The sequence below is a fragment of the Alexandromys fortis genome, unplaced genomic scaffold (genome assembly GCF_014885135.2).
Source record: "Alexandromys fortis isolate MF-2015 unplaced genomic scaffold, M_Fortis_MF-2015_v1.1 scaffold_436, whole genome shotgun sequence".
NCBI classification, from domain to species: Eukaryota; Metazoa; Chordata; class Mammalia; order Rodentia; family Cricetidae; genus Alexandromys; species Alexandromys fortis.
Window position 1 is genome coordinate 49,381 of NW_026068334.1, and position 14,150 is coordinate 63,530.

The 14,150-nt window shown below is 39.2% G+C and overlaps 1 gene segment (V, D, J or C); it reads right to left on the bottom strand.

Moving 5' to 3' along the window:
- Positions 1 to 4,540: 4,540 nt before the first annotated feature.
- LOC126495247 (Ig kappa chain V-III region PC 7175-like) lies at positions 4,541 to 13,023 on the bottom strand. The segment is given in 2 exon segments: positions 4,541 to 4,869; positions 12,944 to 13,023. Coding segments are annotated over 2 exon segments (378 nt in total).
- Positions 13,024 to 14,150: the final 1,127 nt, after the last annotated feature.

The window sequence follows — 14,150 nt, forward strand, 5'->3', positions numbered from 1 at the left end:
CAGTCCTTCATTAAAGGTCTGGCATAATTTGGCATAGGAATCTTCCAGCTGTGCTTCTCCCTTGAAGTACAACTTATTATTACCACTTTAATAGAGTTTCTTGCTATGGTTCTGTTGAAATTGTTGATATCATTGCGATTTAGAGTGCTTTTGTCTTATGTATCTAGACATATATCCGTTTCTCCAAGATTTTACAGTTTGGGCCAACTTAAGATTTTAAAGTACTACCCAATGATTATCTGGATTTTATTTGAATGTGTTATAGGTCCCTCTCTTCTATCTCTATTTTATTAATATAGGTCTGTTTGGCTTGGTGTTGATCATGTGTTTATTTGAAGGACAAAGTTTTGAGTAATGTTATTTATTGTTATTTTAATATTCATCTCATTAATTTCTACTCTGATATTTAATACCTCTTGCCATTGTGTTTTTCTGAACTTTTCCTTAGGCCTTGAGGCTCCTCATTAAGTACTTATATGAGATCTCTCTGAATATGGTCATTATTTGAGGTCTTTTTGTATTTTTAAGTAAGCATTTATAGTCATAAACTTTCCCTGTCATCACCTAGTTGCATTTCAAAATGCTGGGAAGCTATGTTGTTATTTTAATTTGATTCTAGGAATTGTTCTCTCACTGATTTCTTCAATAAATCAAGTGGTAATTAAAGAGTATTTTGTGCATTCTCCAATTGCTTATGTGGTTCCTTCCTAATAAATTTCATCACTGGGGGTACAAAGGAAGATGCTATGTGCATGTTGGGAGACATTAACTTGTAAGTAAAAAAATTTTCTATGTCCCATGTCAGTGTCTGTCCAGATAGTTGAGGATTATCTTGGAACTGTTGGAAATATATTTCAAGAGAGTTGGGTGGTTTGATTTGACAGATACACAAAGGCAAAAAGATATTGATAATCAGGGTGTAAATGTAAACAGAAAACTACATTGCTTAAACCTAAGACTATGAACCATTTGGTCCTCTCACAGATCTGTGTTAACAAAGAATAGAGGTTGGGAGCTCATAGGTAGGTATGGACTATGGCATAGTTATTGAAGAGGAGACCCTTTACTAACCTCTATTACTCATGAGTCTTTTGAACACCCAGTATTGGGGTATTACAAGGAGTATTGCTTTATTTTGAGACACCATGACTTCAAGTAAACTATTATGATTTCTAATTGCTTCTAAGACTACAATTTTAGAGGATATTGTCTTCTTTGATGAGAAAAAGAAATGGGGTTCTTTCTTTGGGTTCACCTTCTTATTTAGCTTCTTTAGGATCACAGATTATAGACTCAATGACCATTATTTGTGGCTAGAAACCAATTATGAGTGAGTACATCCTATGTTCCTCTTTTTGGGTCTGGGATACCTCACTCAGGATAGTGTTTTCTATTTCCATCCATTTGCATGCAAAATTCGAGAAGTCATTGTTTTTTACCGCTGAATAGTACTCTAATGTGTATATATTCCACACTTTCTTCATCCATTCTTCCATTGAAGGACATCTAGGTTGTTTCCAGGTTCTGGCTATAACAAATAATGCTGCTATGAATATAGTTGAACAAATGCTTTTGTCATATGATAGGGTATCTCTTGGATATATTCCCAAGAGTGGTATTGCTGGGTCCAGGGGTAGGTTGATCCTGAATTTCCTGAGAAACTGCCACACTGATTTCCAAAGTGGTTGCACAAGTTTGCATTCCCACCAGCAATGGATGAGGTTACCCCTTCCTCCACAACCTCTCCAGCAAAGGCTATCATTGGTGGTTTTGATTTTAGCCATTCTGACAGGTGTAAGATGATATCTCAAAGTTGTTTTGATTTGCATTTCCCTGATTGCTAAGGAGGTTGAACATGATCTTAAGTGTCTTTGGCCATTTGAACTTCTTCTGTTGAGAATTCTCTGTTAAGTTCAGTGGCCCATTTTTTTAATTGGGTTAATTAGCATTTTAAAGTCTAGTTTCTTGAGTTCTTTATCTATTTTGGAGATCAGACCTTTGTCTGTTGCAGGGCCTGGATAGTTGTACCGTTGGTCAATCTGCTGGCTCTCCCCTGTTTTCTCTATCAGGGCGAATTGTCCAGCATTGTTCTAATTAATTCACCCCTTATAGTGATGAGTAAGTGGCTGGACTACTTTTCTGGCTTTCATTACCCTCAGGGTCAGCTCTCACATACTTAAACCTTCAGGGTCTGGTCTTGTTTAGGCAAGGTATAGGTGCTGGTCTCCTGAGTGTTCCAGCTTGTAAAGATTAGGGTCACCTCCTTTGCCCACCTCACACTGCAGGGCCAAAGATAAGAGGGCATCTTTCCTTTGCTCTGTGCTTTTCAAGGACATCACAGGGCTTTCCCCCAAGGTCTTGACCTGTCATAGGTAATTTGGGGTAGATCAATATATGATGCTTGCCTTTTTAAATCCCTCTATGATAAAGTTTGAAAATGTTTGTTTTAAAATTGTTCCATGAAAGGTGTATCACTGGTTTTCTTGGTAAAAGGCCTCCTTGTCTGTTAGGTCTGTTTCCCCTTGACAATAGAACTGCTGAGATGGACTGTAGGTTGCAGGATGGTCATCGGTATAATACTCAGCAGCATGGAACAGCTTGTTTTCCTATTCTTAACAATTGTCTGATGTAGGACAAACACTATCTTTTCCTAGGTCATATCTGCTAACAGAGTGAGATTTTGGAAAGTTTCAGTATATTGCCAGGGTCAACTGAAAAAATCTCATAAAGTCATATTTAATCTGATTTATGTTTTGCAGGAAAAGTGGATTTGTGTTCTGGAGGACAGAAATTATTCTGACATTTACTTTCAGGGGGAGATAAAGAGTCGGGTATTTTCAGCCACATGACTGGATATGTCTATCTGGATCTTAGTGTTATAGTTAGTATTTTTATTAGGAGTTTTTTTTCTCTTTTTTCCAGCTTATATCACAGCAAACCACAGGATAAAATAATATTAAGCTCTTCTGTCTTAGTAATTGAGGACCCTAAGAGTTCTAGTGTCTCGGTGTTCTAGAGAGTCCAAGCTAGTGAGAGCTAATTGCCCATCTTATAAGAAAAGAAGGTATCCATCAAGTCTTCTTCTTCCCCCAAGCTCATGTCTTGAAAGTTCCATGATGACACCCTGCCTGAAACAAGGTGGAATTTGGGGACCTTCACCTGATGTTTTTTGTTTTCCATGTGGACTTTGTGTCATATGCATACCACTCACATAATTTATACATCACACACAAAGGATGAAGAAAGGAAGAAGGAAAGAAAAGAAAAGATCCAGAAGACTTTGACCATAAGTATAGAAGTTGTTAAAATGATGACTATTAAAGATAAATCAATATATCTTATACTAATGCCTTAATTTTGGGGTTGGACACAGATACAGAAACAATGGAACTGAAGTAGAAAAATAACTGTAGCACAGCCTTATGTTTCTAAGTAACTGTAGCAGGCTGCTTGTGAGTGCAAACAGAAGCAATAGGAGAACAATAATACTGGTTGAGAATGTGAGACTGCATCTGAAAGATTTGCTGGAAATATTAACAACTCAAAGCTGTTTCTGGCTTAAATGATTGGCCACAAAACTTCCATTATCTTTATCATTGTCCTAGGGCAAAGGATTTAATAATTCTAAAAATCAATACCTAAAAATTGGTAGATCAGAGGTAGATAAATGGCTTAGCAATTAGAAGCACTTTTTCATCATGTGGGTGGTTTCCAGCACCCACATCAACTAACTCATAACCTCCTGAAGCTCTAGCTCCCTGGGATCTGATGCCCTATTCTGACTGCTATGGAACTCATTTATGCTTAAACTCCTCCCCAATTTCAAATAAATCATTAAAGAAATTAATAGTAGATCAAATTGGCGGGATTGCTCAGCTGGTAACAGGAAAGGTGATTGCAGCAGAGACTGATGAACCTGAGTTTGAGTCCCAGATACCAGACCATTGGGGCATGGTCTCTCTCTCTCTCTCTTTAAAAAAGCGGCCACTTCCCTCTGCTCTCCCTCTTTCTCTCTCTCTCTCTCTCTCTCTCTCTCTCTCTCTCTCTCTCTCTCTCTCTCCCCTCTCTCACACACACATAGACACACACACACACTAAATGACTTTGGTTAACTTATTTTCCAGTTTATGTAATTTGTATTTATTATCTTTTACAAACACATAAAAAAGAAACAGTATATCTTAAGTGATAGGAAAGTCTATAAAAGAACACTGAGGGTGGGATGGAGTAGGCAGAGATGTGGTGTAGGAGATAGGGGAGAAAGAGGGAAAATCATTCAAAGGCAAATATGTGTTAACAAAAATTTAAATGAATATTTGCTAATACATAAACAACCATGAAGGTCTGTATTTTGTTGGGAAATTATTGAATTAGAAAGTATATAGCATGGAATAAACAATCAAATCAGTTTATAAAAGTTTGTTTCATTTGTTAAGATCTTTTCCCCTACAAGTCTAGAGCTGTGTAATTGAGATGTCAGAGAGTAAGAGAGAGCTGAGAGACTGAGACTCAGTGAGCAGCAACTCCAGGAGGTTTTTGTTCAACCCTGGAGCACTGTGGGAGGAAGCTTACGACTATGCTGACAGTAACAGGTTGCAGCATCATCAGCCTCCACAGGATTGATGGTGAGGGTGAAGTCTGTCTCAGACCCACTGCCACTGAACCTGGTAGGGACCCCAGATTCTAGGTTGGATGCACGATAGATAAGGAGTTTTGGGGGCTGTCCTGGTTTCTGTTGATACCGGTGCATAAGATGATAACTGCCTATAGTTACACTCTCACTAGACTTGCAAGAGATGGTGGCCTTTTGTCCCAGAGACACAGGCAGCAAAGCTGGAGACTGGGTCAGCACAATGTCCCCAGTGGAACCTGGAATCACAAACATACAGACCATGGTTATACATGTTTAGAAACGTTCCCAGCAAGGGAATTTTTCATTAAAACTTTTAATGATACTTGTGGGCATCACTTTGAAAAACCAGAAAGTAAAAAGAAATGGGTGTAGGGATAAGTTCCACCCCTTAGGGGGCGTGTTCGCCTCAGGCTAAAGTTCTCCTATAAAATTGGTGAGCCTGCTCCCAGCGCTCTCTTCTGCTTTCCTGGTCTCCGCAGGAACAGTGGTTCTGTAAGTCTATTCCTCCATTAAAGCTGTCTATATTTTGACAATCTGTCTGCATTCGCTTACGCCGTTACATTTTGGCGTCCAACGTCGGGCTATTTTGCCCCCGACTCAAGCGCGTAGCCTGCTAGCTAACACAGCACGCTCCCGGGTGTCATTTTCTTAGTTTATGACTCGGGCCCCAGGGCTGAGTCCGAGATACACTCTGCCTTCAGGCCCATAATATCCAGAGAGGCAGGCAGATCTCTGTGAGTTCAAGGCCGGCCAGGCGGTGGTGGCAGACGCCTTTAATCCCAGCACTCCGGAGGCAGAGGCAAGCGGATCTCTGTGAGTTCAAGGCCGGCCAGGCTGTGGTGGCACACGCCTTTAATCCCAGCACTCGGGAGGCAGAGACAAGCGGATCTCTGTGAGTTCGAGGCCAACCTGGTCTACAAGAGCTAGTTCCAAGACAGGCTCCAAAACCACAGAGACCACCACCGGCAGGAACCAGTCGTTGCAGGTAAGAGAAAAAATTTTCTTTTATAATTAAAATGTCTGAACACGTTACCATTCAAGAATTTAACAGTTTTTTTAATTGTACCATGTGGGAGATTTTACAAGAGGTGTCTATCACCCCACCTCTATGGATCTTTCTGGGATTCGTAGTTTTCCTTGGCACTATATGGTTTGATAATAGAAATATGATAAAGTCTTTACGAGCAGAGGTTGCACGCTTAAAAACAATTGAGAATGACAACAATCTTCTCAAGAATCAGTTTGAAGTTCTCCAGGAGGAGAACAGATCTTTGTTTAACATGACTCGATCAACTGAGGAAAATTTAAAAAAGGTACAGACTGATATTAAGGAGAAATTCATTACTATGGAAGAGGGAACAGCTGATTTGGATCGTAAGCTCCAGTCCCTTTCTGTAGGAACTGAAACATTACAGGCTGATATTAAGGAGAAATTCATTACTATGGAAGAGGGAACAGCTGATTTGGATCGTAAGCTCCAGTCCCTTTCTGTAGGAACTGAAACATTAGTGGCTGATATTAAGGAGAAACTCATTACTATGGAAGAGGGAACAGCTGATTTGGGTTGTAAGCTTCAGTCCCTTTCTGTAGGAACTGAAATAGTAACTGAGAGAATCAAAACTGCTGAATGTGACTATCGGATTTTGTCTAAAGCTTATGACAGATTGGCAGAAAGATTGTCAATACAAGAAGGCACGGTTTATGCCATAAAAATTATGTCCAAAGATGAGAACTTATCTCTAATGGACAAACTTCATACTTTAGAATCCTCAATGAAGGCTTTGGAACATAATTCTGGACAGGAGATACAGACATTGCAGAAGGCAATGGTGAATAGAATTGAAAAGATTGAGGAATTTCTAAATTCTGATGAAGAAGAACAAACGGTAGAAAGGCAAATTTTAACTACATCTGTGGGTAAATCCCTCCGGGACAATTTCCACAAATCTCTACCTACAGCTCTACCTGCCTTTCCAGTAATAACAACAGAGAAGGTGATTGGTTCCAGAAACCCTAGGGTCATTAAGGAAGATACATGGGAGCATGTCCGTATGAATGATCTCAAAGAAATTAAACAGGCTGTCATGACTTTCGGGATGCATTCCTCTTTTGTTAAAGAGATGCTAAAGTCTTGGGCATCCACAAGCAGAGCTACGCCATTGGACTGGCTCCAGCTGAGCTCTGCAGTCCTTGAGAGTGGGCCGCACTTAAAATGGAAATGCTTGTTCAGGCAAGAGGCTAGACTTTTAGAACAGCAAGAAAAGGCGAAGGGAAGTGACATCTCCCTAGATAAAATTCTAGGTGAAGGACGCTTTTCTGACCCTCAGGAACAAGCTAATTTGGACGAAAACACACTCTCCATATGCACTACAGCAGCCTTAAGGGCTTGGGACAGGGTACAAGACCCAGGACAGAGAATGGAATCATTTGTCACAATTAAACAAGGTCTGAGAGAACCTTTTAGTGATTTTTTACAAAGACTTACTAAGGCTGTGCAAATAGGGATACCTGACCCTGACGCAAGACGTATAATGATTGAGTCTTTGGCTTATGAAAATGCAAATGTGGAATGCAAAAAGATTTTGGGGCCTTTAAGGTTCAGATCAGCACCCTTGGAAGAATGGGTCTTGCATACACTGGATGTTGATACATTTGATTATGGCACTGAAGCATGGGTAGAAGAAGCAATTTCCAATGGTAAAAGGAGACACCAGAATACCAAATGTTTTAATTGTGGCAAAATGGGTCATATGAAAAGGAATTGTAAACAACGGATCTTCAGAAATAATAATAATGCATCTTCTAGAAATAACAGAAATAGGAGGACTCAGCCTTCAGGTTTATGTAGAAGATGTGGAAAAGGTAGACATTGGACGAATGAATGCAGGTCTACAAGAGATAGACAAGGCAACCTGATACAGACGGGAAACGTGAGAGGGGGGGCCTCACAGGCCCCCATGGCAAACATGGTTCAGTCATTTCCAGTTTCTGCAGAGAACGTGCCTCGTCAGGACAATTAGGAAACCTCATGCCTACTGTTACAAACGATAATGAGCAGAAAGATGAGTTACGTGTGTTTTGGCAAACTTCTATAAATGATCAAAGACCTAAGCTGAGAGTGTGTGTAAATGGCATTTTTATTACTGGCCTGCTGGACACAGGTGCTGATGTAAGTATCATTACCCCAGAATCTTGGCATCCGTATTGGCCTCTTCAGAATGTAAATGTTCAGCTCCTGGGAATTGGAACCCTATCTCGAGTAAGACAGAGCACAAGATGGGTTGAATGTATAGGGCCTGAGGGACAAATAGGAAAATTAAGGCCATATGTAGCCAATATTGCAATGAATTTATGGGGTCGTGACCTATTACAACAATGGAATACCCAAATTAACATTCCTGCTACTTCTAGAGCCTATATTTCTGAGAATAATATTAAAAGATATTACAAACGGAGAAAACCGGCCATTCGGGCCATACAAGAACAAGTAATTGAAGCCCCTTCAGAGATACCAACAGCCTTGCCTCTAAAATGGTTGACTGAGAAACCAATATGGACAAAGCAATGGCCTCTAGCTGAGGAAAAGTTACAGGCTTTAGAACAGCTGGTACAAGAGCAATTAGATGCTGGACATATAGAAGAATCTACCAGCCCTTGGAATTCTCCTGTATTTGTGGTTAAGAAAAAATCAGGTAAATGGAGAATGGTGACAGATCTCAGAGCTATCAACAAGGTTATTCAACCTATGGGTCCTCTGCAATCTGGAATCCCTTTGCCCTCTTTATTACCAAAAGGATGGCCTCTTATAGTTATTGATTTAAAGGATTGTTTTTTCACCATACCTTTACAAAAAGAAGATAGAGAAAAATTTGCCTTCACGGTGCCTACTTACAACAATTCTCAACCTTCCAAGAGGTACCACTGGGCCGTCCTCCCCCAGGGTATGTTAAATAGCCCCTCCTTGTGCCAATATTTTGTGAACCAACCATTGCAAATAATACGCAAGAAATTTCCCAAATCTATAATATACCACTACATGGACGACATCTTGTTATCCGATTCAAACATGGATACCTTGAACAGACTGTTTGAAGAAATAAAGATACTTTTACCTAAATGGGGATTGCAAATTGCTCCTGAGAAGATACAGAAGGGAGATTCTGTTAATTATTTAGGTTATAAAATAGGTTTGCAAAAAATTAAGACACAAAAGGCACAAATTAGGAGAGATCGCCTACAGACTCTTAATGACTTTCAAAGACTGTTAGGAGACATTTCCAGTCTACGACCAGCTGTTGGGATAACACCTGATCTAATAATTCATTTGAACAAAACCTTGGAAGGTGATAAAGACTTAAACAGTCCCAGAGAATTAACAGCTGAAGCAGAAAAGGAACTGACAATAATTGAGGAAAAATTACAACAGGCACATGTGGACAGGGTGAATCCAGAGCTCGATTGTATTCTCGTCATATTACCATCCAAAATTTCTCCTACAGGAATTTTAATGCAGAGAGATGATATTATCTTGGAATGGATCTTTTTACCACATAAACCAAGTAAAAAACTGAAAACTTATGTGGAAAAAGTCTCTGAGTTAATTATAAAAGGCAAGCTGAGACTTCGTCAACTAGCAGGCATAGACCCAGCAGAAATTATAGTGCCTTTCACTGCTGATGAACTAAAGAAATTATGGGAAGATAATGAAACATGGCAAAGAGCTTGTGCTAATTTTTTGGGAGACATTAATAACAACTATCCAAAAAGCAAGAGGCTTAACTTCATAAAGAGAACTTCTTGGATCCTTCCTCGAATCGTCCGTGATGCTCCAATAACTGGAGCCCGTACATTCTATACTGATGCCAATAAAACAGGGAAGGCAGGTTACAAATCGGAAGACTTGGGTAAGGTGGAACAAAGTCCTTATGATTCTGTCCAGAAGGCAGAATTATATGCCATTCTTATGGTGCTAAGGGATTTTAGAGAACCTATTAATATAGTTACTGATTCACAATACGCAGAAAGAGTTATTTTACATATTGAAACTGCTGAATTTATACCTGATGATACAGAACTAACCTCATTGTTTATCCAGGTTCAAGATTTGATCAGGAACAGGCTTTGCCCTATGTACATAACACACATCCGATCCCATACGGGTCTGCCAGGTCCTCTAGCACAAGGTAATGCAGAAATTGATCAATTATTGATTGGTAGTGTGCTACAAGCCTCTGAATTTCATAAAAAACATCATGTTAATAGCAAAGGTTTGAAGAAAGAGTTTTCTATCACATGGCAACAAGCTAAGGAGATTGTAAAGAAATGCCCTACTTGCTCTTTCTATAACCAAACGCCACTGCCTGCAGGGGCTAATCCAAAGGGCACCCAAAGGAATGAAATCTGGCAGATGGATGTGTTTCACTTTGCAGAATTTGGCAAATTGAAGTATGTTCACCACACCATTGACACTTATTCAGGCTTTCAGTGGGCAACTGCTTTAAGTTCAGAAAAAGCTGATTCAGTAATCACTCATTTATTAGAAGTCATGGCTATCATGGGTATACCTACACAAATAAAGACAGATAATGGTCCTGCTTATGCCTCTAGGAAAATGAAACGGTTTTTTGACTATTACAATATCAAGCATGTTACAGGTATACCATACAATCCTACAGGTCAAGCAGTCATAGAAAGATCAAATCGAACTATAAAGGATATGTTGAATAAACAGAAAGGGGTGGAAAACACCCCCAGAAATAGGTTACATAATGCTTTGTTAACCTTGAATTTTCTTAACGCTAATGAGAAGGGGACAACGGCTGCAGAAAGACATTGGATAATGGAAAAGTCTACTGAACTAAATCAACCAGTTTATTTCAAGGATGTGCTGACCTCACAATGGAAGCCAGGAGATGTGCTGCGTTGGGGAAGGGGTTTTGCTCTTATCTCCACAGGTGAGGAACAATTGTGGATACCGTCAAAATTAATAAAGGTTCGGTATGAAGAAGAAAAGCCATTTGGAAAAGATAAATAACAATTCATTCACAAGGATGGCGAGCATACTGATGGTAAGGAATTCAGGTAGGTTGGGGGCAGGGTTTTTTTTTTTTTTTATCTCCACAGGAAAATACTGATCTTCAAAGAATTTAAGGGACCCTGAATATTTAATAACTGATGGATGGAAAATAGTTACGACCCACTAAGACTCAACAGTAACATGAGTAAGTATTGATTATATATATATTTTCTTTTTTCTCTTTGAACGCTTCTTTATAAATATGTAGAGCTGGTTTTGGAGTTGGACTATGGCTCAGTCCCTCTTCAATTCCAAGCCTGTTGATAAGAGATATCTCAGAGTTTCTGTCTCAGATCAGGAGCCATGAAATGGGACAGAATGAGGATAATTATATACTTGATAAACTTTCTTTGCTTTTCCTCATATCTGTGTCTTTCTTTATATGTCAGAATATGTCCTTGTTGTTAATGTTTAAATTTCCCATAACAAGCAACAAATTTCCCTACAGTAATTTTTGAAGTTTCCAGGATGAAGATGGGGCCCCACAACATCAACTCAACCTGGTTTTTATGACGTCATGAATATTTTTTTTCTTTTTCTCTTTTTTACGCGCTAATATGAGACCTGTTTTTTGGTACCAACTGCACAAGACAATTTCGAATGGTGCACATTTTTGACAACACTCTGGCCGGACCTTCTCAAAGTGCTCAGGGACTAGTTATAATTTTCTTAGGTCAAAGGTTAATTTGGGAATTTTACCATCATTTGCTTTCACAGGAGCCCCTAAGGAGAACATCGCCCCCATGTCAGCTTGAAGCAATCTTAGAGGACGACGTCCCCTCTCCCAACAGAGTTTGCCCTCAGGGTTAGGGACATCTTTTAGTGGTTGGTTTGGGGTTGAGGGGATGGGGAGATGTTTTATGGAATTAGGGGTATGTTCAAAAAAAAAAAAGGGGGGGGGATTAACTGGTTTGATGGGATGATTGGTATTTGTGAGTTACTGTTTTTAGAAAATTGTATTGGTACTGTTTTCTGTATATTGACATATTGAATATTGAATGTGAGTGTTCCTACCTCTATTTTTGTATAAGAATATGCTTATATTGTATTGATACATCTACCATATCACAATGTACATTTCTACCTCTGATACTATTTATGTAATAACATTGTTTACATTTGATATGTAATGACATTGTTTACAGATGAAGATCATTGTCTTCATATATTGCACAGTTGTTTATTGTTTTAGTCTTTAAGTTAGATAGATATTGAGAATTATATAGATTAATAGTCATCTAAGTTTGTCATTTGTAATTAGACTAATCAGGTTCTTTAGATATATAGAGATTATACTCAGTATAGATAGATAATCTTCAACCTCTTTGGAGAGCTGTAGAATATGGCCTTTAATATAACTCAGAGTTTCGTGATAGTGAGACACAATTGCTCCTGGCAACACCGCTCTATTCCCGAGAGAACGTTGAGCACCAAAGACACTCCACTGGGAGCTTGTCTTCTTGGCAGAACTGGCCTTTGGGTTAAGAAAAGCCCATACCTCAACCACTGACAAAGATACAGAGCGTGCATCAATGGATACAACAGGACTGTCATATCCTGCCAAGACAGGGTAAGATAGTTTTGAAAAGTTCCTTGCCTTTAATAATGGTATGTCAGTTATGTTAGGCCTTAGCCAAAGTTGGTTGACTCAACATTGCAAACGAGACTTTGGGTGATTGCTCAGGTAGTCAGTTGTCTTTGTCAATTGTTACACATTTGGATCGTTTGTTAAGTAATATTTATTGCCTTCTCGGATCTTTGATGGAGTTGAAGATTATATAATTGTAGTTACTCTCTACATTATTTAGACTCCTTGAGATAGAATGTTTAGCAAAACTTTTGATTCTCAATATTGTTTGTTATATTTATTTGTTATTATTGTATATAGTTGTATTTGGTTTAGTTCTGTCTTATTTAGACAAAAGGGGGAGATGTAGGGATAAGTCCCACCCCTTAGGGGGCGTGTTCGCCTCAGGCTAAAGTTCTCCTATAAAATTGGTGAGCGTGCTCCCAGCGCTCTCTTCTGCTTTCCTGGTCTCCGCAGGAACAGTGGTTCTGTAAGTCTATTCCTCCATTAAAGCTGTCTATATTTTGACAATCTGTCTGCATTCGCTTACGCCGTTACAAATGGGGGAACTTACAAATGCCTTTAATCTAGCGATCAAGATACTAGAGACATGGAAAACCATGATGGCTACAGTGGGTGCACCCAACATTGCTCTGCACCCTCTCACCTTGTACCAGGAACAGCAGCATCCATAGCAGGAGTGCCCTTGACTCCATCTCTGCGTGTTTGAAAAGAGAATGCTTCTTAGGGTCCTGGAAGCTGCTATTAAAGGAGCCTGGGCTGCTGTCTAATGACTCAATATGTAAATCAGCTCAAAGTGACACCTGCTCCTGTTTCACCCACTGGGAGTTGGTGTTAGCAGAAAATTTACTAGAGCATGGCAAGTGTGTCTTAAAGGAGCCTTGCATGCTAGTCCATTGAGTACCCTTTAATCTTTCTGAAGTATGATGCAGGGAAGTACATTACGGATGTGCTATGTAAAGAATGTATGTCATTTCAGGAGCAACTTGATCATTCAAAATTGTACACAGCCAATGAAAATATTATCTAAAAGGGAATGGAGAATAAAGACTCAAAGAAAAGTAACATAATTAATTCTTGACTTATTTTCTTAATTTTTAAAAATCTATGTTTCAGTTTGTGTGATGCCTTAGGTGGTAGGTGTATTTTTGCCTGCTCTTCTTTGAAGACAACCTCCTTGCTTTGGCATATGGGTGAAGATAAGAGGCCACCCTTGCATATTGCTGTTGCCTTCTGTCTTATCTGAGACAGGGTCTCTTGTTCACTCCATAAAGCACCTGGCCCAGGCTCCTCTGGATATTCCCCAGTCTCCATCTCTCATCATGCTACAGCATCACTCTGAGTTCAGTCATCTGGTGCAGCTGCATCTGACTTTATGTGCGATTTTGGGATGTGAATCAGGTCCCCACATTTATGTGGTAAGCATGTAAGTCCAGTAATTAAAATAGAAAGACTGAAAGGAAATTCTTTAGGCTGAACATAAATTATACTTTAGGAAATATAGGACTTTGTAAGTAAAGAAAGAACTATGTAAACGATCTCAGATACATGTAAAAGATTCCTTTGTACAGTTCTTTAAAACATCCAAGATTATTAAAAGAGAGGTTTCTTACACCTTGTCATTGTGATAAAAAGCTTATTATCAGAACCATGGATTTTTCCTCAGAAAAATTGAGATAGACAGAGGGATAAACAGTTGGATAGATATAGAAGTGGGTATTTCTTCACTTTCTTAGACCCCTACTACCTTCTCTTGTTTAACTAGTCAAAAGGATGGATTTCATTGCAAGGTTTAAGGACAGTGGAATTACATAATATATTTTAATTAACTAAGAAAATGAAAAAGCCTTTAG